The 26781-nt window shown below is 36.7% G+C and overlaps 1 protein-coding gene across 1 annotated transcript in view; it reads left to right on the top strand.

The window, feature by feature from the left end:
• The window catches only part of LOC134754810 (GTPase-activating protein), a 172187-nt gene that overhangs the window by 118030 nt on the left and 27376 nt on the right, over positions 1-26781 (top strand). Inside the window, exons 12-14 of the mRNA XM_063691188.1 lie at positions 2795-2931; positions 16215-16356; positions 24317-24507. Coding sequence (XP_063547258.1) covers positions 2795-2931; positions 16215-16356; positions 24317-24507 — 470 coding nt within the window. The remainder of the gene's footprint in view (positions 1-2794; positions 2932-16214; positions 16357-24316; positions 24508-26781) is intronic.

Genomic DNA, 26781 nt, shown 5'->3' with positions numbered 1-26781 from the left:
GGCCATAGTAAAAGTTGCTCAGTATAATCCCAAACCTCCCTGGCAACGGGAATGCACTTATTTTTTAGCCATCCCGTATATACTTACGTTCCGCTGCACGTGGCATGGCAACATAGGCAGCCACGTTAGCACAATGCAGATTGGGGACTTCACACACACCAATTAAGAGGCCGGTGTCGATTTTGAAGCAAAAATTTAAAATTGATAGATTTAGTCGTTGAAATTATACACGTTTTGTTACGTAATATCTAAATAACAAGTATTGGTTTCTATTAGCACGTCTTCTCATCTTGCCTTTTAATAATGAGGTCGCGAGCGTGCGTGACCGGTAATATATGAGAAGAGGCAGTTTTTAAAAATTCATCAAAAAATTATGGTGGTAAATTATACAAATTGATGTATAAGAATAGTTTCAGCAAATGTTGTAGATTGTTTAAGTATTAAAATTACGTTGAAATTAAGTCGATTTTCTGTCATTTTCAGAGAAATTGTCACTTGTTTTGAAGTAATTTCTGGAGAAAATTGAATTCGTTTAACTTTCATTTCCTCGGACTTTAAGTCATATAACAAAAATGTAATCTCATTAAGGTTAAGGTTACACTACTTCAAAGTCATAATAATAAAAATGTAGTCTGATAAACGTCAAGTACAGAATACGTGTAATACAAATTTACCATTTTTAGCAGTCCAAACTTTACGAAATTTACAAATAAGAGCGACAAAATCAGTGCTTTACGCGCGTTTACCTAAACGTCCATCAGAAAAAAAAACATTACTAATTTAGTGTCTGTTTTCAAAAAAATTATCTGATAAAAGGCAAGATAAGAAGACGTGCTAATAGAAACCAGTACTTGTTATTTCAATTAGGTAACAAAAGGTGTACAATTTCACAGACTAAATCTATCAATTTTACATTTTTGCGACTAAAATCGACACCTCTTCTTGTTTATGTTTTCCTCTCTCTGGCCTCTTAATGTTTTTTTATAAATATTGATTTTATTTGAAAACACTCAAAAGCGAATCTTACGAACAATAAAACCTAGATAAATCGATTTTTCGCTCTCGTTAGCCTTTGGCTTAAAAATGAAATCGAACCTTTACTTTACAATTTAATACCCACCGGGCTACAGCGAAAACTCAGGCAAACTAATTATTTTAAAAATGTACCCTAGTTTGATCGAATTGTCGTTTTCATACGCCCCAGTATTGTAAATTTCATCGAAATCGCTAGAGCCGTTTTTGAAAAATTACCAAAAAATAATATGAAAATGTATCTGAAAAATATGATAGATTATTTGCCACTACTGTCAGTAAAGGCGCAGAGAAGTTAAGTTTAATTGTGAACAAATAAGGAGCAAGCGCTTGACAGACTGTTTACAGTCGGAGCGTCTACCCATTATGAAGTATTTGTTTGCGAGTATCGTATTACAAGTTTGACAATGTTATGCAACCCTGGTCACGGTTGGCAAGTGCAAGTGCTTCGTGCATGTATTGTATAATATTTTTCACATCACCTATTCGAAAAGGGAACTTTTCTTCCCTGCTAGGAGGGATCAAAGTGGCACTTTTCTGTTCAAGGACATTTTGTTGCCAGTGTGAAATATTGACACAAAGACATATGAAATTAGTATGCAGATAATCGATTACAATTTCTTTATAATCGATTACGTGCATACATTTTTTCTAACTTAAATAATATTTTGTTGTAATTGTAAACAAAAAATGTAATTATGTAATTAACGTATTTTAAATTAATTAATATCATATTTAAATTAAGTAAATTAATTAATTAGCGTAATATTTACAAAGAAACGTAAAAAAACTTTAGTTTAATAATTTAATTTTCATTTTGACATTTTAGGTCTCCTTAAACGCAGCCATACTTGTCTATGCAATTTAAAAAGTTTATATTTAAAAATTTTTTTACAAATATTTCACAAAGCATTATGCGGTTCTGTATTCTGTATAAATTTGTAAATACTTAGTTTAAATCAATAATAATAGGCCTTTTCATCTGTGTCAGATGTTTTAAGCAGCATCCCGGTAACGACACTAATAATAATAAATATAAGTGATATCAGTCTTCATAGTGTTCTTCCGAAGATTTGGTTCAAAGGGGTAAGAGCTAATTTGTTATCAGAAAAATCTACAAAAATAATGTACTTGATTTTCATTGTATCATTTTAGTTGTTTGCTGCTGTTTTTGAAAAGATATTAGGTACATAATTATGAGCTGTAGGTACTTTTAATTTGTCACTACAGTCACGTCTGAAAATATCGATACGGACAAAGTGCCAGAAGTATGTACCTATACTAAGGTCGTGTACACATATTTTTAGCACTTTGTCTGTATCGATCTTTGCTTAAAATAATAATGTTTTGAAACCTAATGTTAGTATGTAATTTCCTCATAGCGATGTGAAAAGCAGTATGTGTCACATGGTAGCAAAATTATTTTCACCTTGGGCGTTATAAAAAAAAAAAAAAAAAAATAGTTTATTTACCAAAAAATTTTACATTGATTTATTAACCTATGATCTCCACACTAGGCTAGGCCTGTCTTGTGGAGTCAGTTGAGACAATTCCAATTTTTAATTAACATTTTCCTACGCTGAAGTTTTGACATTGTGCTAATACGCTCAGGATTCTATGTTAGAATCCCTCGCTACGCTCAGGATTCTATTATAGAATCCTTCGCTTCGTTTAGGATTCAATTGTACGCCCTCGCCGTAAATATGTCATTTTGCTCCCTTGTGACACAATCTACTAGTACATCATGGTGTTGTGTTTGCAGCGGCGAGCTGACGTGGTCGCGGTGCGGCGCGAAGGCTGCGGCGCACCGCCTGCCGCTGGCGGGCGTGCTGGCCGTGGCGCCCGTCGACTGCCCCACCGCTGGCGCGCCTCTCGGCGCCAGCAACATTTTCCAAATAGGTACCTACATACCCCACAAACACCTATTTGTTTTCACTGAAATCTACCGGCATCCTTGTATACCATAGTTTTCTCATGGCTCGTGGTCAGCGATTTAAACGGAAAGAGGAAAATAAAAACCGGACAAGTGCGAGTCGGACTCGCCCACCGAGGGTTCCGTACTTTTTAGTATTTGTTGTTATAGCGGCAACAGAAATACATCATCTGTGAAAATTTCAACTGCCTAGCTATCAAGGTCCATGAGATACAGCCTGGTGACAGACAAACGGACAGTGGAGTCTTAGTAATAGGGTCCCGTTTTTACCTTTTGGGTACGGAACCCTAAAAAGCAGCTTCACACGGTGCTATATATATATAGTCTTACATTAATGTCTTCATATAGTATTCTGGTCCTTAAATGTAACGGGACTGATTGGCGAGATAGAATACTGTAATAGTTATTTGTTATACAAGGGTGCAAAGTTGTATTTTACCCGCGAGTGTAGAATTGAAACGCGAGCAAGCAAAAGGATTCTATAGGTGAACCACGAGCGAAGCGAGTGGTTCTAAAATAGAATCCTGAGCGTAGCGAGTGTTTCAACACACGAGAAGTAAAATACATTTGCGCCCGTGTATAACACAAAACTTTTCACCTCACTATAGCGAGGAAAATGCAACATCCACAGGCGTTAGATCATCTTTATCACTGGAATCACTCATTTCTTTACGATATTATAACAGAAAACTCTGGAAGTTGTGTATTTTTACGCGAGTCGGTGAGAAAAGATTTTTTGTAAAAAAATTGTTGACAATGTTGACATTTCTGACGTATGAAATGTCAACGATGCGTTTTGAAATTGCATCGACTCAACTTGTGCGTTCAGAATTATATTTAACATCATTATAAAAAAAACAAACGTTTCTTATGGAATTTTGAGGTTTATGACTTAAAATCATTAAATAAAGCTAAATTTAGTAATTTTTATTAGATTCTCAAACCATTTATTAAATGAAAATTAATATCGAACGAATCATTATCATAAACGATTTACGTTTTGTTATCTGTCAAGCTACTTAAACACGCTCCATCCAAGGTCAAATTACTTTCCCCACTAGTGGATAAAACGCGTTTTTCCCCGCTTGTATTGAAGGATAAAAGACAACTTTCCGAGCTAGTGAGGGGAAAATAAAATTTCACGTTTTCTCCATAGTAAATATATGGAAAAAGTTTTTTTTTAATTTGTGGCTTTTCAGGATATTACCGTAAGTTGATCCGTAGGAAACTATTGATACTGGATAGGAATGGAATCGATTGGCATAAAAAAATAGACGGGGAAAAATAAAAGTTAATTTTAATACAAATTGTATGGGAAATGTTTTCTTCGATTTGTGGCTTTTCTATCCGTTTATTTTTTTTGGTCCCATACAACCTTTTGATCCTGGATAGGAATGGGATCGATTGGCAACAAAAAAAGTTTATATTTTTATTTTTTTCATTAAATATGTACAGCAAACTTTTCACTATTTCTAATTATAAATTTTGATTTAAACTAGCGTTTAAAGACATAGTGTGCATTAACACTAACAGCCCAGAAAGACCGGGACCTGTGCTAGGGCTAGTTACAATATATGTGACACAATGTTAGAGAGTGATCGGATTTAAGATAAACAATTTTCCCATAATATAACATTTAAAAGAAGCTTAATTAAACATGCATTTTCGTAACTGGCTATTTTTTGGCTGACTCAGGTTCCGGTTCTAGTTCCGTTTTCGGATCCGATTCCGTTTCTGGTTCCGATAAACTAAATTTAAAACATCTGGTTCCACTTTCGGTTCCGATAAAACCACATCCGTTACATCCCTGGTACAAACCACATACACATGTATGTTCGCGATAAACTCGAAAACTTCTGAGCGGAGTTTGATGCGGTTTTCACCTATCAATAGAGTGATTCTTGAGGTAGGTTTAGGCTATAATTTGTTAAGGTCTTGCGTAACCCGTGCAAAGCCGGGGCGGGTCGATATACAAAGATATATTATATGGAAAAATAGAGAAAAATAATGATCCGAAGTTACGTAGCAGAGATGGGCATTAATCGATTAACTTTTTATTCGAGTAAGGGCCGGTTTCACCAACCACAGTCGACGGACTGGCCAAGGTCACTCGGCAGTGAACTATGAAACTTCTCATACAATAACATTTAAAATTTATCAATAGTGATGAAGCCAATATAAAGAAGCATATTGCAAAAAGTTTGGCGAAACCTGAAATGTTTACTTGACAGTGACATAAGTGACTTTGACACTTTTGACAGTGACGTATCTGTCGTAGATTTTATGGTCTTGAATTCCAGTTTTGAGTATATATGTCTACCAATACATACTTACATACTTGCCAGATGTATAGTTGCTTTGGTGCTAACACTTGGCTATAAATACCTATAAATTGTTTCATTAGAAAAACGACTTGGTTTTCTTTTAAGAATTCTTAGTATCAGTGTAGTGCAATTTCAATGTTGGTATATTCTTTGCGCTACGGGCACCATATTGCATAAACCAGAAATACCATAATGAACCATATTGAGTGTACATTACATTAAATTAGTTGTCGTTTCTTGTTTTTAAAGTTAAAGTTTTTAGCACAATCGGATTAGCACTAACTTCGAAATCTCTTCCAAAGTTATGAAATTTGGTATGTATGTTAATTAAAGGTCTCTTTTTCATGTCCACACCATTTGACATTTGGGGACCTCGAGGAATCGCAGCCATCTTGGAAAATGTGTACCATCCTGGAGAAATTTGCGATTTATTCTCTGTGAAAATATGGTGTGAGGCAACATTAAAGCTTATTAAATTCTACACAAAAAAATACATCTTGTTATATAAAATAATTGCTGAATCCATATTTAGCGCTTATACCCTTTCAGGGGATATTCTCTTAATAGGAAACTTGTAGGAATATGAATTCCACTTTTGTCTATACATTTGTACACGTTATACCCCAATATCAACATTTTACTCGACTGCGACTTGAACTGAAAGAAGGATTATGGGTTTAAATACTGATAATCAGTACCAGTGTTGGCCGTAATTGTTAATTTTAATTAACCATTGATCAATTGCATTAACCATTAGTTCCGCCATTAACCAATTGCGTTACGCACCAATTGCATTAAAGTTAATTCGAATTAAATTTTTGAGACGTTAATGGCCATTAAAGTTTCAAAAAATTAATTAGAATTACTCTCAATTGCATTAACGTTTAATAAAATTAAATTCGTGATATTTTAAAATGAGACAGCAAAATGACCCTGACTGAACCCTGGCAGTAGTAGCAGTACCTACTACCTAGTGGAATTCAGGTTTGGTGCAACATAGACATACGCGGTTTTGGTCATTTGAATCGTCATGATGAGCACTTCGGAGAGCAGTACCCATGATAGAGGTGATGCTGAACCCTGGTTTACCTAGTGGAACTAAGGTTTGGTTGACATATCAGTCAAATTTGACAGATTGACAGTTTCAGTGAAAATTATCTTTTTGAGATAGAATAGAATTTAGCACCAAGTAACATTGTTAAGTATAGATTTATACTATCTGTCAAAATTGACATTTTGTGACATTTTTGACAGTTTTGGATCCCAGATCGAAACGGCTTGTCCAATTTTGATAGGACCTTCAACATTAGTCATGGGATGGAAAATGTAGTTTGACACATCTGTCAAAACTGTCACAATTGACAGTTTGACAGTTTGGTAATTTTTAGTAAAAAATTATCTTTTTGGGATATAATTTAGCAAACAAACCATGTTAATTTTCACTAAAAAAGAAAAACTGTCATTTTTGACAGTTTTGACAGATGTGTCAAACTACATTTTCCATCTCATGACTAATGTTGAAGGTCCTATCAAAATCGGATGTCGTTTCGATTTGGGATCCAAAACTGTCAAAATGTCACAAACTGTCAATATTGACAGATAGTATAAATCTACACTTAACAATGTCACTGGGTGCTAAATTCTATCCCAAAAAGATAATTTTCACTGAAAATGACAAAAACTGTCAATCTGTCAAATTTGACTGATATGTCAAACAACACTAAACTATGTCACTTAGTACCAAACTTTAACAAAACATGTTAATGTTCACTAAGAATGATAAAAACTGTCAAACTGTCAATTTTGACAGATGTGTCAAACTACATTTTCCATCCCATGACTAATGTTGAAGGTCCTATCAAAATTGGACAAGCCGTTTAGATCTGGGATCCAAAACTGTCAAAAATGTCACAAAATGTCACTTTTGACAGATAGTATAAATCTACACTTAACAATGATACTTGGTGCTAAATTCTATCCCAAAAAGATAATTTTCACTGAAAATGACAAAAACTGTCAACCAAACCTGTCGGATGACTAAAACAGCGTGAGCCTATGTTGCACCAAACCTTAGATCCACTAGGTACTGCCAGGGTTCAGCATCAGCTCTATCAAAGGGTATACTGCTCTCCTAAGTGCTCATCAAGACCAGTCGGATGAACAAAACAGCGCGTGCCTATGCTGCACCAAACCTAAGTTCCATTAGGTACTGCCAGGGTTCATAAGGAGGAAAAAAATTGATTTAATTGTTAATGGTTTGTGAAGCCATTAACCATTAGTTCGTTTTAATTGTCAATGGTTTGAAATAAATTTATATTAATGGCCATTGATGTTAATGGCCATTACTAATTCATTTTCCGTCAATGGTTAATGGCCATTAACCTTTTCAATGGTAAATTTTTAATGGTAAATGGCATTAACGTTCGGCCAACACTGATCAGTACACCCTGTAGCTCAGGATACGGGACGGATTTTTTAATATGACATATCGGTAGATTCCTCTTGCCCTTCACAACCTGTTTACACTTGTTTTATCAAAGAAAAATCAATACAGCCACCTTGAGAGGGCGCTGAATATTTAATAATATTTTTACTTCTAGCGCCTAAACTATTGAGTGGCTTTCAATAAAATAGATATCAGTAGATCCATAATTGGTAAACGAGTGCTATGCAATACAAATTTACTAAAATAATTGGAGGAAAAATGTTTACGACTTTAAAATAGTGCGGCGGTTTTTGGTCTAGAAGTCTTCTGGAAATCGATTTTCGCTCATGGCGTCGCAGACATGGACATATTTGGTATCAATGCATTCAGTGTGATGTCCTGAACACAAATATATGAGATGACAAGCGCGAAAGTGGTGGGGGTAGTTGCTGTGACGTCAAAAAGTCGGCAGTACAGTTTTTTACTTTTTTTTAACCATGTGGGGTATCAAATGAAAATGCTTTGTGAGTAGATCACAAATACATAACATACGTAAGATTTTCACTACTTCGTCTAACAAATTATTAGAAAACGTTCAAAAATTTCACAATCCACAGTTGACCTTGAACTGCTCTAAATTGAAAATGACTGAATGGATCATTCCAAAATATAAACAAAGTGACTGTGAATATCCTCTATATAATGTTAATAAACAATTAACCAGATATAACCAAAAATAAGAAAAGTACATCAAGTTGAAAAAAAGTATAATATTCTGTTACATTAAACTGTAACTATTATTAAAAGAAACAAAAACCAGACTGGTTACAGATATTTTTGAAATGGTCTTTTCACTAGCTTTCATTTGGTACCCATATTGCTATAGTAAGAATAAAAAACAATCCCCCCCCTCCCTTCTTTCATTAGCGGGCGCCATTATCAAAATTTACATCTTAATAAGCTTTTGTTTCGCCATACACAGTATTCACATTAAACCCAGATATTCCGAGAAAAACAGAAAAACCAAAAAAGACATACTTTTCAAGATGGCGTTTGATCCCCGTGGTCCCCGAAGCTCCAATTTTATGACACGCAAACAGGGATCCCTGAAATTGTAGGTGTCAAATTTCATTACTGTCACTATTCTTTAAACCCCATTTAAGACCCTAAAATCTGTTTTTGCTATCACATTTTTTAGCCTAAACATTTTTTCCTCCGTTTATTATACTAAATTTGTATTGCATAGCACTTGTGTACCAATTATGGATCTACTATCTAATCTATTATCTGGTCTATTTTATTAAAATCCACTCAATAGTTTAGGCGCTAGAAGTAAGAATATGATTTAATATTCGGCGTCCTCTTAAGGCGGCTGTATTGATTTTTCTTTAATAAAACAAGTGTAAACAGGTTGTGAAGGGCAAGAGGAATCTACCGGTATGTCATTTTTAAAAATCCGTTCAGTATCCTAAGCTACAGGATGTACTACTTATCAGTATTTAAATCCATAACCCTACTTTCTGTTTAAGTCGCAGTCGAGTGAAATGTTGATATTGGGGTATAAATGTATAGACAAAAGTGGAATTCATATTCCTACATGTTTCCTATTAAGAGAATATCCCCTGAAAGGGTATAAGCGCTAAATCTGGATTCAGCAATTATTTTCTATAACAAGATGTATTTTTTCCGCAAAGATATCTAGGACTTTTTTGTGAAGAATTTAATAAGCTTTAATGTTGCCTTACACAGAGAACGTAGATTTAGAGTAAAACGCAAAATTCTCCAGGATGGTACACATTTTCCAAGATTCCTCGAGGTCCCTAAATGTCAAATAGTGTGGACATGAAAAAGAGACCTTTAATTAACATACATACACCCCAGGCCAAAAGTATGGAAACAAGCTTGCATTTCAATAGAAAAATGTGATCTTTTAAGCGATGGATTTTATACTACTTATTGACAATTTGGTAAAAATAATAATAGAACATTTTAAAAGTAAATTACTCTGGATGTGATAGTTGCCAATTCAACATTTTGTCATGTAATTAGAGGGGGACAATTGATAAGTGAAGGGTGAGGGTGATAATTATGTAAAGTTAATTTTTTTAGCTTTTTGAGAATATTTTAGGATGTTTTGATATTAAGCGTGTATTTTTAATCTTTTGGGTTTGCCTAATGTCTTAGTTTACAAATATATACAACAAAGATAGAAACATGAGATATTAAAGAAAAGAACGTTGTTTCCATACTTTTGGCCTGGGGTGTACCAAATTTCATATCTTTGGAAGGGATTTTGAGGTTAGTGCTAATCCGATTGTGCTATTTATTCTATCGTCCCAAATTTTTTGGGCTGTCTTTAGATTACATCATTACAGCATTAGCAAAATTCTACTTTATTCCTAGTACTTAGAGTTCATTCATCAGTTCAGTTTTTAAAATAAGCATAAGACTTTTTGTTGTCCAACATCACGGATCCAATACTTCATTCATTAAGGCTGATATTTGCTTGTAATTTCATACACAATTTTAAGTGGGCTTCTGTCAAATTCAAATAGAATCAGTCAAAATACATAGATACGTACAGTCACCTGCAATAATATGTTACTCTTCGAAGGCCGCAAAAATATGTGACACGCTCTTATGGCTCTACAAATAAGATATATTTGCGGCCTTCGTTGTGTAACAAATTAATGCAGGTGACTGTACGTTAGTAAAATTCAACTTTAATTCTAGTAGTTATAGTTTATAGTCTTTTGTCATTATTTTTGATGTTTATCTAGAATATTAAACTTTATAACCTACCTGGCAACAGCTGTTGTTTACTGTCACACAAAAGTAAATGTCGTAAACAGAGATATTATAAGCTTTTTTTTTCTCTATTAATTTTAAAGCAAGTATTGGTTTCTATTAGTACGTCGTCTCATCTAGCCTTTTAATAATGACGTCGCGAGCGTGCGTCACCGGTAATATATGAAGAAAAGGGGCAGTTTTTAAAAATTCATCAAAAAATTATGGTGGTAAATTATACAAATTGATGTATAAGAACTACACCTAGATATTTTTCTAGCAGGAACAACATTTGCTTAGTGCTTGCCACAATAAAAATATCGACAATCCTGTTATCGATAAGTACATACTAGTTCAACGACAAGACGTACATACAACCACAGACTTATATCGGCTACCTAGACGCCGCGTGCCACCGATCTTGTACAAATATTGAACGTAATCTGTACACTTTTGATCCAATTTATTTTTATAATTTGCAATGAATAGTTCTTTATTATAGAGCAGCCTACATGAAACTTTCAGGGTGTATTGTCTTTTTTGTTTATCTTGATTGTAGTATAAAATTTGGAATATCGCAAGCAGACGTATCTGTATGTTTAAAAAAGGATTTTATAAAAAAAGTGTTACAAAAATATTTAAGGCAGGGGAAGTTTATCAAGAGGCAGGGGAAGTTTATCAAGTCAATGTTCTGTGTCTACTACAAAAACATTCTACTGAAGTCGCGTTTTATTTGTTCATAGTTGGGCATGTTCGCTGACGTAGGTACGGTACAAATCACTGTACTTGCGGCATGTACTTCATTATAAGTCTGTGAGGAAAACATGCAGTATAGCTATTTAAAAATATTCACATGTCATCCAATTCATCGAAGTGATGATAAAGAGGCAAAATCGTAATACATTTCATTTAATTCCACTACATATTATAATACCAACGTAAAACGTTCATCAAACTTTTTATATTCATACTTTTTATACGTACTTTTTATACGTTAAAATCCATTAAAAAAGTAAATAATTATTGACATTCAATGTGATGTGACTTTTATTGACATTGCAAGGCAAATATATTGTTAACACAAGACTGAATACGAAAAAATGCCCCCCAGAAAAACGTCCCGAGAAGAGAGAATATATATATATATATATATCAATTTGAAAGACAATTTCGGTGTGTGTGTGTATCATGGAGTGAATTATGGGAGAATTAATTCAGTGACACGAAGAAAGAAAGTTACGAAAGTATTTCTAAATTGTTTTCTGAAGTATGTAAAATATATTTAAATTGATAGTTTTGTTATTACTAACTATTATTTGTCTTTGTATTACCTCTATGACGTTGAAGTGGTACTTATCGATAACAGGACTGTCGATGTTTTTATTTTGTCAATCACTTACAAGAAATCGTTCGTGCTAGAAAAATAAGTATCAAAATTACGTTGAAATTAAGTAGATTTTTAGAGAAATTGTCACTTGTTTTGAAGTAATTTCTGGAGAAAATTGATTTCGTCTAACTTTCATTTAAAAGTCAAAGCCATAATAATAAAAATGTAGTCTGTAAAGGGGCCCACTGACTATCAGTCCGCCGGACGATATCGGCCTGTCAGTTGTTCGGAACTGTCAAATTTTTGTTCTAACTGACAGGCCGATATCGTCCGGCGGACTGATAGTCAGTGGGCCCCTTAAAAGGTGGAGTACAGTATATGTGTGTGATGGGGTCACGTCGCTTTTATACGCTCGGCTCGGCGCGCGGCGGGTGGGGCGAGTGGGCTGGCACTCGATCGGTGGCCGCGGCTCGATAGGTAGCTCCGCTGTCTGTCACGTGGCCGTTGCATGATGTTGTAATGCGCGGCTACTCGGCTAGGCGCGCCATTACATGTGTAATACAAAATTACCATTTTTAGCCGTCCAAACTTTACGAAATTTACAAATAAGAGCGACAAAATCAGTGCTTTACGCGCGTGTTTACCTAAACGTCCATCAGAACAAAAATCATTACTAATTTATTGAGTCTGTTTTCCAAAAAAATTATCTGTAAAACTGCAAGATGAGAAGACGTGCTAAGAGAAACCAGTACTTGTTATTTCTATTACGTATCAAAAGGTGTACAATTTCAGTGACTAAATCTATCTATTTTACATTTTTACGACTAAAATCGATAACGGGCTCTTAAACACGAGAATGATGTAAATAGGGAAATTAGCATCCCAATAGTATATTTATAGTCCTCAAGGCAATTTAATTTTGTTCACGAGAACCATGTCCGATGACATTCTGTAGAAAATAGTAAGATTAGATTCCGCTAAAAGCACGTGGGAGGAAGAGGACTAGAGCACATCTATGGAGGTACCTTACCTTATACAAGAGATAAGAGCTATGCCTGAAATTCTTCAGTTACAAGACGATGGACCTGAATCATGACATCATTACTCATATTTTATAGTCATACTTGTTATGAACAAAATGCTGCACTTCATGATAAAAGCAAGCCGCTTTGCACAGTGATAGTAGGGACCAAACTGAGCGATTTGACCCGCAGCAGCGGCAGTTTCACCCCTTAGTAACAGAGATGGCGCCACTTCTTTAAAAAATATTTCAAAAAATTCTACAAGCTAAACCAATAAACCGATTTAAATATTTAATATCTCAAATGAAAGCTCATTATATACATTACTTTAAAAAAAAGACTCAAAAAATATATACTGAATACTTTCGACAAAAAACGGCATCTTAAGTTTTTTTTTTTACTCGATGGATAGTTTTTACTTGATTTCTCAAAAAAAATGTAAGGAACATAAATAGTTTAATGCATGTATATATTACTGAATAAATAACAAGTATTATAAAAAAAACCGACATAGACACCTTTCATTCTTCACGAAATATTTAAGTTCAATTATGCACGCTCTTACAAATAAATTTATTTAGAAGAAATCTTCAACCGCAGTAAGTGCACTGATTTTAATATGAAATGTGTCATATGAAAAGAAATCACCTAATTTATTTTAATAAATAAAAAATAAATTAATAAAAACCGAATAAAGTTTTTTTCCTGGTGCTGAATTACAAAAAAATATAACAAATCTAAAATTAGAAATTATTTTTATTTAGCCCTTGAAGTGGCAGGAACTGCCTTGCGGACAATGAACGTCATTTAAATGTGGAATTTGATTAATTCAAATAAAATCGAAATTCTTTCAACTCAAAAATGACGTATGCCACTTGAAGTGACTATATTTGTAAACAAAAAACTTAAATGTCCTCTTCGGGTTCACCGGTAGATGTAGAAATGAATGTATAAAAGAAAAGTCGTTTTGAAGTACTCTTACCATTCCAATACTACAAAATCACTGATCATACATGAATTATTTTTGTGCCTGTAGATTACTGTTGAATTATTTTTGTGCCTAGTTGATTACCATTAAACCTATAATTTTGTGCCAGACCTATAATCAGTGGTCAGCATGCAAATTAACCCTGGATTGAAAATTACATTAACTTACTTTTGATTTGTACGGCCACCTTTGCACGAATTCTTCCAGTACGAAAACCAAATTTGTCCACCTTCGTTGTCAGCCAATGGAGGGCTTCGCTCAGGGAACAAATCTGATTTGGCCGAGAAATTGGAACCTGGCAACCCTGCCACCTACATCAGTTGCTCTCTATAAACATGCACTTCGAGCGGGCCATATATGGGGAAACGCTCTGAAACCAGAATTTTCCATACCATGTCCATCGCCTTGGGGATGGACTAAGGAAAAAGAAAGTTGGACGCCAGAATGGTCGACAGTTACAGCGATTTGGTCGCAATTAAGCCTCTTGGACCATTGTGGCTGCAAATCTGGCTGCGAAACTATGCGTTGTGGGTGTCGTTGCGTCAGCTTACCATGCACAGCCCAGTGTAAATCATGCAAATGTGGCTTTACAAATCAAAATTAAGTTAATGTAATTTTCAATCCAGGGTTATTTTGCATGCTGAGTATGCTGACCACTGATTATAGGTCTGGCACAAAATTATATGTTTAATGGTAATCAACTAGGCACAAAAATAATTCAACAGTAATCTACAGGTACAAAAATAATTCATGTATGATCAGTGATTTTGTAGTATTGGAATTTATCCGAAGAGGACATTTATGCTTTTTGTATACAAATGTAGTCACTTTAAATAAAAATAATTTCTACTTTAGGTTTGTTATATTGTTTTGTAATTCAGCACCAGGAAAACACTTTATTTCGTTTTTATTTATCTATTTTTTATTTATTAAAATAAATTGGGTGATTTCTTTTCATATAACACATGTCATATTAAAATCAGTGCACTTACTGCGGTTGAAGATTTCTTTTAAATAATTTAATTTGTAAGAGCGTGCATAATTGAACAAATATTTCGTGAAGAATGAAAGGTATCGTTGTCTGTTTTTTTTGTAATACTTTTTATATACCTACTCAGTTTAATATATATATATAGGTATATATATATATATATATATTTTTTTTAAGAAATGTAAAAACGATCAATCGAGTAAAAAAATATTTACACTCACATTCAAACTTTCATATTTCGTGAAGTATGAGAGGTATCCGTGTCGGTTTTTTTTAAATAATATTTGTTATTTATTCAGTAATATATACATGCATTAAACTATTCATGTTCCTTACATTTTTTTTGAGAAATCAAGTAAAAACTATCAATCGAGTAAAAAAAAAACTTAAGATGCCTTTTTTGTCGAAAGTATTCAGTATATATTTTTTGAGTATTTTGTTAAAAGTAATGTATATAATGAGCTTTCATTTGAGATATTAAATATTTGAATCGGTTCATTGGTTTAGCTTGTAGAATTTTTTGAGTTATTTTAAAAAGAAGTGGCGCCATTTCTGTTCCTAAGGGGTGAAACTTGCGCTGCTGCGGGTCAAATCGCTTAGTTTGGTCCCTACTATCACTGTGAAAAGCGGCTTGCTTTTATCATAAAGTGCAGCATCCGGGCAAAAAATGGCCATAACAAGTATGACTATTAATTTTGAAGAATTTCTGGAGCAAATTTTGTACGGAGCTACAGAGCGCGACGTGGCGATATTACCCGAAATTCTAATGTGGTACCTACCTATTGCAATGAAAATGGATATAGAGTCAGAAGCTGCAAGCGGTGGATTCAACCTACTAGGTACTTACCTGCTCTTATTATCTTATTAAAAGCAATGTAAATACTTATTTTGCTATTATGTTTTTGTTATTTTCATTCCACTCTTTAAAACGTTTTCTATATAATATTCACTAAAATATATAATTTTTCGAAAAAATACCTACAATCTGAAAAAAGTTTCACTTGCATCGTGGTTTACTAAACCCACACAATTATTATTTTTATTTAGTCCTGTTAGTCAGCGATACCGCTTATTTATATTAGATGGGCCATGATGCCCATCCGGCACGAGCGCAAAAATTGATATTTAGTGAACTTTAATCCTATAAATACATTGCTTCAAATAGGTAGAACCCAGAATAGATAGTGTTACGTACAGAATTGTCATTATCTAGTAAAACCGATGTATGACGGCGAACGGTCACGAATAACGTCGTTCCTATCCGAGAAAGGCGCCGATGACGCTTTCCCTTTTTGACTCGTGCCTTTAATGAGTGATCCAATCAATAATTGTGAACTCATTGTAGGTACTTGAATGACATAATCGTATGGTTTGTGCATGTGCAGTGCACCTCGAGCGCGTGCTGTTCGTGCAGGCGAGCAACTGCGTGGAGCGCGCCGAGTGGGTGCGGCTGCTCACGGCGCTGTGCCGGCACTCGCCCGTCTCGCCGCCGCACAAGGGCTACTACGCCGACACCGAGTGGACGTGGTACGTGTCGCCGTCGCCTCGCCTGACTCACCTTACATTTTGATCCTATACTATATCTAGGTATCGCGAGGAAAGTTCAATCTGGGTCAATAATTACACAGAGCACTAATTGCAAAAAAAATAGTGAATTAATGAATGTTATTGAAGTCAGCGATTGATAATAAACATGGATGACTAACTTCAAAGAAAATATCAGCTTATAAAAGGCTACAAAATTAGAATACACATGCTCACCAGCGGACCAATTGCAAAGTCAAAATTTAGGTATGAGTTTTCTTCGACCAAGATTATGATTGGTCAATTTCACCGACCCGAAATACTAGGTCTATTTTAAAATTAGTCGCTCTGATTGGCCTTAACCTTAACCATGCCGTAACACTGTCACTTAAAAATACATGACAATTAAAACTGTCTTATAGTAGACGGTTTTATGCAATGCAATATAGTCGCATAGCACTTGCAGGGGAAAACCCGTGTATCTTCAGAGTCTTCATACCTACATACTGCGAGCGACTACCCAAATGTCCCAAATATTTGATAGACGAGCCCTATACCGAACGGAACATTTAGTAGTCGTTTGAGAAACTTTTTATGAGATACGTAATTTTTCATAAAAGAGTTTTATTGAATATTAATGTTTACTTTGTTTTGACTTCTTCTTCTTTGTTGATAGCTTAATGATGACCCTTGGTGATTTAAGTTCCTATAAGTATAAATTGTTTTTAGCTTATGACGAAGCTTTAAGCTGCTTTTATAATTTTGATTGAAATATATATTGTGAGCTGATAATCACCATATAAATGATTAAGAATTTATCATGTGTAATTTTTAGTGAAATTGTATATTGTGTGATAGTGATAAAGAAATCAAATCATATATAAGTATCATATGATGACCCTTATGTACGCCGTGTGGTTGCCGGCTTAAGAATAGCCCACTCCGTGCTTATCCATGGATGTCGTAAAAGGCGACTAAAGGAGTAAAAGGACAGTCACCTAAGTCAACTAGGGATTCCCAAGGAGGGTTGATGTCAGGCAGGCGGCCGATCGTAAAAAGATATGCCAAATCGTATACAACATGAGTGCGACAGATAATAGAATATGCGATAGTGCTAGGGCGTACCCCGCAGGCGACGCGCAGGCGCAGCACCCGGCGGCTGTGAGAAATGGACGAGGGTTGCTGCACCAGGGACGGGGGCAGTGTAAGAAGCTAGTCCGGGGAATAAGACTGAGGATTGGAAGTTGGAATATAGATACGATGACTGGAAGAGGAATAGAGTTAGCGGATGTTTTGGAAAGGAGACGAATAAACGTGGCATGTCTGCAGGAGACGAAGTGGAAGGGACGGAAAGCAAGAGAAATTGGGGCGGGTTATAAGTTTTACTATTGCGGCAGTGATGGGAAAAGAAATGGGGTGGGGGTAGTGTTAGATAAGGAGCTTAAGAACAAGGTGATGGATGTAAAGAGAGTGAATGATAGAATAATTATCGTGAAATTTTTGATAGAAAACTTGATTTTAAATGTAATTAGTGTATATGCACCGCAGACTGGATGTGATGATAGTTTGAAAGAGAAATTCTGGGAGGATTTGGATGTGGAAATTATGGGAATACCAGAATGTGAGGAGATATACATTGGAGGAGATTTTAATGGACATGTGGGAAGAATGAATGACGGATATGAAAGAGTGCATGGGGGCCGTGGTTACGGAGTCAGAAATCAAGAGGGTGAAGCTCTACTGGAAGCAGCCTTAGCCTTTGACTTAGCCATAGTGAACACCTACTATCAAAAGAAAGAACAACACCTTATCACATACCGTAGTGGTCAACACTCTACCCAAATTGATTACTTTCTCCTAAGAAGGAGTAAAATACATTTGGCTAAGGACTGCAAAATAGTACCCAGTGAGAGCCTAGTTTCCCAGCATAGGTTACTGATTCTAGACTTAAATCTTAAAGTACAACTTTTGCAAAAGAACTCGAAGCCCCCACCTAGAACGAAATGGTATAGATTGAGTGACAGGGAGTTAGCTGAAGAATTTAGAAAAAGAATAGTCGATAAGATGGTAGGAATGGGTGATATTTCAGAGATGAGAGTGAATGATTGCTGGAATGAAATGGCAGTATGTGTAAGAAGTGTGGCGAGGGATGTTTTTGGGGAAACAAAAGGGAAAGGCAAGATTGATAGGAATACATGGTGGTGGAATGAAGATGTGCGAATGATTCTGAAAGAAAAGAAGAATGCTTTTAAAGAATGGAAAAGTGTGGAATAGGGTAACGATAGAGAGAAAGAAATCAAGAGGTCAGCTTATCTAATAAGTAAGAAGAAGGCTAAAAAAGCAGTTGCAATAGCAAGGGCCAAGGTACAAGATAAATTGTACGATTTCCTTGAGAGCCCACAAGGCCGAAAAGACCTTTACAGAATAGCAAGAGAGAGAGAGAGAGGAATGCAAGAGATATAAATCATATGAAATGTATGAGAGACGAAGCAGGAAAGATTTTGACGGATAACAAGAGCATACAAGAACGCTGGAAGAACTACTTTAGTAAACTTATGAACGAAGAGAATGATTGGAGTGCTAGAAAATGCTAGAAATAACATTGGTATGGTGAAAGAGATCACTATAGAAGAAGTAAAAATGGCAGTGCAAGGTATGAAGAATGGGAAAGCGGTTGGGCCAGATGGTATACCTGTGGAAGTATGGAAGTTTCTGAAAGCGGATGAATGGAAGTGGCTGACTTTATTCTTTAATAAGTTGTTGCAAGAAGAGGCAATCCCTGATGAATGGTGCAACAGTTCACTGGTGCCCGTTTTTAAGAATAAGGGTGATGTACAGGATTGCAACTATCGAGGAATAAAGCTCATGTCACATAGTATGAAGATATGGGAAAAAGTGGTAGCGAGACGAATGAGAGAAGAAAGTGAGGTAACACAGAACCAATTTGGGTTTATGCCGGGCCGGGGAGCTACGGACGCCATATTTGCACCTCGCCAACTGTGCGAAAAATACAGACTGGCGCAAAAGAACTTGCACATGGTGTTCGTGGACCTGGAAAAGGCATACGATAGAGTCCCCCGTAAGGTTCTGTGGTGGTCTATGAGAGAGAAAGGAATGCCAGAGAAGTATATGCGGCTTGTTCAGGCGATGTATGATAGAGCCAGTACTCACGTCAGGTCTGAAGCTGGAGTAACCGACAAGTTCAATGTGGCGGTAGGTTTACACCAGGGATCGGCTTTAAGTCCATATTTGTTCCTCCTGGTTATGGATGCTCTGACATCGAACATACAGGAGGAGGCACCCTGGTGTATGCTGTTTGCCGATGACATTGTTCTTGTCGGAGATAATGCACTTGAGGTCCAGAGCAGGCTGGTAAAATGGCAAGAAAAGCTGGAAAGTGTGGGACTGAAAATAAGCAAAACCAAAACGGAGCCCATGTTCTGCGATTTCGGTGGTCTATCCAGTTTTTCCCATATTGCCTTAGATGGTGTACCCCTACCAGTCTGCTCCGACTTCCGGTACCTTGGGTCATTGATCCAAAGTGACGGACGCATCGACCGTGACGTGAAAAATAGAATAAATGCGGGATGGATGAAATGGCGACAGGTCTCTGGAACAACTTGCGATCCACGAATGCCTCTTAAACTTAAGGGGAAAATTTACAGGACGATCGTGAGACCTGTTGTAATGTATGGATCAGAATACTGGGCGACGAAAGTGACGGATGAAAGAAGAGTGCACGCAGCGGAAATGAGAATGTTGAGATGGATGTGTGGAGTGACGAGAAAGGATCGGATTAAGAATGAGTATATTAGGGGAAGTTTGAAAGTAGCACCAGTAACGGAGAAGATAAGAAGTAGTAGGTTAGCGTGGTATGGGCATATGATGAGGAGGGATGAATGCCATATAGGCAAAAGAATATTAGGGATGAATGTTGATGGACGGAGAGCGTATGGTAGACCCAAAAAGCGATGGATGGATTGTGTGAAAGAGGATATGAGAAAGAAAGGAGTGAGTGCTGAGGTGACGAAAGATAGAGGAGAATGGAAGAGAAAAACATGTTGTGCCGACCCCACATAACGTGGGATAAGGGCAGGAAGAAGAAGAGAGATGATGACCCTTATGCGTGTCACCAGCATAGCATCACACAAAAAATCATAAAATACGCAATCGTAATCGTGCATGGTGGCAGCTGGCTGGATATTCTATGAAGAAAATAGCATGTTTATGTTTAATAATTTATGAACATAATTATGAAATAATATATGAACCTGCTATTTCCTTGACTTCAGTTCACTGATTAAATTGACAATCAAGAGACTGTATTAATAAGAAAGAGAATGAGTAGAACAAGTGAAAGAGTTTGTGTATCTGGGAACCTTGTTCACTAGGGACGGTAAGCATGATAAAGATATTGAAAGGAGAGTGAATGCTGGAAATCGCGTGAATTCTAGCATTCACTCTCCTTAACTCTTTTATGAGCAGCCAGAAGGTGTCTTAAAAGGCACGGTTGGCTGTGCATAGAGGGATGCTGGTGCCTACGCTTATGTATGGTAGCGAATGTTGGGTATGGCAGAAAAGGCATCAGAGCCAAGTGAATGCAGTGGAAATGAGAGCGTTGAGAAGTGTGTGTGGTGTGAGATTACAAGCTAGAATTAGGAACAGTGTGATAAGGGAAAAGTGTGGACTGAGCGAAGATGTAGTGACAAAAATTGAGAAAGGTATGTTGAGATGGTTTGGACACGTGGAAAGAATGAGTGAATGAAGGCTAACAAAGAGAGTGTATAAGGGAGAGGTAGAAACGGGAGTTGGAAGGGGCAGACCTCGGCGGACTTTCTCTGATCAGATCGGAAAATCCTGAAGAAAGGCCAGGTCAAGAGCACCCTAAACCGGCAAGCGTGTATGGGGAATGTTATGAAAGTGAAGGAAGCGAAAGAGGTATGTCAGGATCGTAGCAAGTGGAAATCCGTGGTCACTGCCTACCCCTCCGGGAAATAGGCGTGATTATATGTATGTATGTATGTATTAATGTAAAACAAAATACGTTCTATAAAAACGCTGAGCGATAAAATATCAAATAATAACCTGTGATCCAGAAACTAGATCTTGTTTAAATTAACGCTAAATCGTTATCAAAATACAACGATAAAAATTATACTAATTTGTTTCACTGGCAAATAATAAGTGAAAAAACATAAAGATCTTTAAATTATACCTCTGACACTATCTACTCTCTTCTGACACTTTTTTTTTTCAATTATCAGGTAAATGTCATTTCCGGATCTTGTCCCTATTCCCCCCGCCGTCCCTATTCACCCCATTTGACGGTACCTAATGAATATGCGAATACCACCTCCTTATAATCATAGAAATATGAATATAAGGAGGTGGTATGACAGCTGGGCGCGTGACTCTATTTTCTGATCAAAATGATCACAAAGCACGATTGCATTGTCATTTTGATGACAGCCGTTGCGGTGTAAACACGAAAGCAAAATGCCGGTTTGCGCCGTAATTACGTGCTAAAATCGCAGTACCACTGTAAATTTAAATAATTATGGAGTTACTTATCACAGGTAAGACTAATTAATAACAATCTATTTGTGTAATAAAAACGGCAAAGAATATAAAATACGTTGTCCATTGCCGGACATTCGAAAGTCATCCATTGCTTGTTGTGTGTACTTTCTTCATTGGTGCTTTCAAAGCTAACACGCAATGGACAATGAACATGTGAATTATGACATTAGTCTCAATATTGAAGTAGTATGTCAAAATATTAGCAGTGAAGTAAGCGCTAGAGCTGGGACTCAGTCGATGTTCTTAATCGTATCGTATCGATATTGAAACTGAGATTTAAAATAGAAACGTTGTTCTTAATACGTTATTCAATACAAATTCATCATGAGCTTGCCACTCTTGCCAGTGGCATAAAATAAAAAAAAAAACTGAGTGACTGGGAAACCTGAGGGCGTACCGCGAACTCCGAAGTTTTGCGGACTCATTCTCTTTTACTCCAATTAGGGCGTAATTAGAGTGACAGTACTGGCGCCATCTGTGAAAGTCTACGACCAGCGAACTCGATTGCCTATTTCGCTTACTTAACATACGGTCTTTTAAAGATTGGTGCGGTGGTGGCTTAGTAAATTAAAGAATCTTGTTGGACTCAATTTCTTAGTTTTTTAAGTCTAAATTTAAGGTTTATCTGTAAAAAATGTACTACGCTATCTGTTAACTCTGCCATTTCATGTGATGTTGAATAAAAATGTTCTATGTCTATGTTGGCACAGAACCCTAAAAACGGAAGTCTGAATATATCGTAAGGTACACAGTATATATTTATTTAAACTATGTAAGGAGCGTACCTACGTTGAAAAATAATCCAATATCATTCATTCGTTCATAGTAATTTATCGATATAACATTTTTTGGTCTTGCCCATCTCTATTGAGTGAATGAATGGACGAATGAGTAGTTTGAATGCCTGTCTAAATGGCTTCGAAAGCAAAATGCCACAACGCACCAATACCCCCAGTGAAAGAAATCAGATATCTAGGAACTTACATCACGTCTACTCTATGTAGAAATAGCGATGCAAGCAGGCTGTCCGAAACGCCAAGATCCTCACAAACATCATCAAAGAATCTCGTATGCAATAGCAGATTACACGTCTGCTATATAAAATGGTGATCGAACCCACCATCACATACTGGCTCAAATGTGCGGCCTTAACCAAAGCTAATAGATCTAAACTCAGACGATACGAACGAATAATCTTAAGAGACATGATAAATAAGTCAGTAACAACGCCGAAACCCGGTAAGGTCCGCGATATATTAAACGGCAAAACGATAACAAAAAGGATAAAATGCCTCCGAATGTGCTACCTAGGACACATCCTAAGACGCCCAAAACCGCACCTCTTAGAAGTTGCATATAAATATAGAGCTAGTAAACTTAAAGTTAGCAGACCAATCTACACGTAGGAAAACTCGCTGACACAAGACATGGAGTATTACACCAGGCAGCTAGGCACCCCTCTGATTGGCCCAACATGGCAGACGACAAAGGCAAATTCATTAAACCAGCAAGAGAAATATATCAACAAGATGAAACCGACAACGAATCAGACGAAGAAGAACCAACACCCCGAATCGACGAACAAACGTCATCTCAAGATGACATCTACCCTGCTTGACACAAGATATTATGAAGACCGAAACGGAAACAACGAGAAGCATATCACCAACGTTCTCCCTCGACGACATAACCTACCCCACCTACTTTCCAATATTGGCTTAAGGCTGCATAGCCGGCTGATTATAACTATCCCTTTCCCATCCCAGAGCGTGTCACTCCCCATAAAATTACGTCCCCTGGTATGCCGGCTAGTCCGGAGCAGGCATTTTCCTGGCTGGGTGTGGCGTCTCCTGTCTTGTCTTGTCTTGTGTTAAAAATATCGTATGGAGATATGACTTTTTAACTTAAGAAGGTACAAACACACTCTCAGAAGATTAGGATGACATTTTTACTGTGTAATTACTAATTACAATCAATCTAGCGCGTGTGTGTACCAACCAGAGCGCAAGATCGCACGTGTAAGTACACTGTCTATGTGTGAGTAGGCCTTATGCGTACAATATTGTAAATGTAGTTGAAATGCACACATGTTTAGCTGCGGCAACATCGGTCCCGATACTAACTGACGATGACACCGGATCTATAGATATCTATGGCTATAATAAACACCAATAAGTACCTTAGAGTGATGCAACATCACTTCAAGAATTCAATTCAATTTAGGTATCATTCTGTCGCTAGCTAAAGGTTAGGGAATTCCTTCTCTAGGCTTTTCGTACGTATTTACGTGATAAGAAGGCATAGTTTAGTGTGCTAAATACATTACTGACCTCTGACCTGACAAACATCATTGACACCCCTGTTCATCTGTTGTGTTCCTCAGCTGCGGTCGGCGCGAGGCGGAGGCGGAGGGGTGCGGCGGGTGCGAGGCCACGGAGGCGGGCGAGCGCGAGACGCTTCGCGGGCCGGCGGCGCTAGCGCTGCGGCTTGACCCCGCGCGCGACCTGCAGCGCCTGCACGCGCTACTCGTGGCGTACGCCGCGCCAATCGACTCGCGCGCGCTCGCGTTACAAGGTACTCCACGACACCTTATATTATACCTCTCTTATAGTTTACATGGTATAGTTTATATGGAGTATGTGCCACTTAAAATGTTTTGGAAGTTTAGAAATGTAACATTTAAGTAATAAAAATATGTACGTTAATACTACTTACATTGTTGAAGAGGCTAGAAAGTGACTAATAGATGGACGAGTAGTTTATGATACTCGAGTCTATCTAAATTAATATTGTATTAAGCAGAAACGTCTGCAAACGATACCACAATGCTTACAAATAACGGAAGTGGAATAACTCACTGGCTCGGGCGAGACTAGAACTCGCGACTGGAAAAACAGCCCGCCGCTTTACCGACTGACCTACGGAGACTTACCCGTTGACAGCGAATATTTCCACCACATCCCTTATATGTGCCTTAGGGGGGCGCCTAGCGACATCTACCGTAAGAGGATTACCTCGTAGGATTTACCGTACTTGGTGCGTTTACAGTGACATGTATTATAAAAGATATTGTGTTTTGGTTGGAGAGCCGGCAGTAAAGTTTCGAACCAACTTGATACCGCGATGAGATGCACAATGGTTTCCTATAAAAGTGATGCTAAGTCCGAATTTGATAGTCTGCCACGGCGGAACCTGCCGAAAGTACAAAAAAGATAGCCACTTCCGGTGCGAAAAAGGGGGGTCATTTAACCCATCTGATACTGCAATAATAGTTATGGCATCAGTTAGAAATTTACTGGTAGATACAGAAAAGCAAAATCTGTCAGTATGTTTCTTGCCGGAAGTGCTTGGCAGACGCTCTCAAAGGTGACCATCGGGACCCCTAAATAAACCCATCTGATACCAGCATGAAACCAATTCCAGTCGGTAGGTATGAACCTTCACTTCAGGAATATATAAGTCTGCCAAGGCTTTTTCTGCCGAAACACCTTGACATACGGGGTTATGTAAGCAACATCCGTGGTACCCGTACTTTGGAATTGTACATATTACAGACATTTCGGGTTAAAGATATTTTTTTTTTTATTTGTCTCAAAAGAAATATTACATTTCACTTAATGAGATAGTAATACATGCAAAAATTATGTTGGCTACTGAGCGTTAACAGTAATGCAAAATACATATTATGTTTTTTAGAGGGACAGTAATAACAAAATGAGCAAAACAATAAAAACTGACATAAATAAGCTAATTAACAGATAATAACTTCTTGTGGTGTTTTTATATTCCCAAGTGTGCGATTCTAAAACATTTGGTGGCGGGTAGGCATAGATTCTTTTGTTCCCGGCTTAAGGCGATAACGTGTTGCCGTTTGTCAGGGCCGGATTTAGATGGCTGAAATATTATCTAAAATAAATGTTTTTAGTTTGTTTTTGAAAATGTTGAAAGTCGGTGCATTCTTAATATTTGGTGGTAAATCATTGTACATGCGCGCTCCCTGATATGTTACGTTTTTTGTGCCAAAATTTTTTGTTCGTATAAATGGTAGGGATAACTTATTTGCGCTACGCAGGTTTCTCTTGCCGCTCTCCTCATTTGTTTTGAAAGCAGTTTGACAGTGCATGGTTTTATTAAGGATTTTTTTAATTAGTAATATAGTATTATAAGTGTATAGTTGTTTGAGGCTCATTAGTTTAGATTTGAAATAAACTGTATTAGTCGGGGTTAAGTAGTCGTAATTCAACAATAGTTTTATTATTTTGTTTTGGGCAATTTGGAGAGAATGAAGATTTGTTTTCGCGGCACAGCCCCATTTCAATAGGCTATTTGACTAATTTTTGAAAATGGTTTTAATTTATTGTTTATGACTTAATAATTACACTACATTGATATTTCCGTGAAATTTCCTGTATTAAATATAAAAAAACAATGTTAAAGTTTATTTATTTTGAACGCGCCTTAAACGCTGTTTTTGCAAAGGGGCTAATCACGTGACACGTGTGACGTCACACGCGAGTAAACTCAGTCAATGACCTTAGTAAATCTTATGGTTTATGTGCATTGAATTGATTATTTCACTGTAAAATGGTATATAAATGGTGTATAGTGCCGCAATGTTCAAGTACGACTATAAAGCATACTGCAAAAACCCAAACGACAAATATTAAACTGAAAGTCTCAAATACCGAAATAAGTTGTCCGCAACAGATAGCCAACCAGTTTAACAATTATTTTGCATCGATAAGTGAGCAACCTCAAAACCGTAACATGGTTGGCCGTACGGGCCTAACCTCAGCAAATAACTCCATGTACCTATACCCAGTCACAGAACAAGAAATACGTAAAATT

Source organism: Cydia strobilella, chromosome Z, assembly GCF_947568885.1.
Source record: "Cydia strobilella chromosome Z, ilCydStro3.1, whole genome shotgun sequence".
Taxonomy (NCBI): domain Eukaryota; kingdom Metazoa; phylum Arthropoda; class Insecta; order Lepidoptera; family Tortricidae; genus Cydia; species Cydia strobilella.
This window is presented reverse-complemented; position numbering and strand designations above follow the sequence as displayed.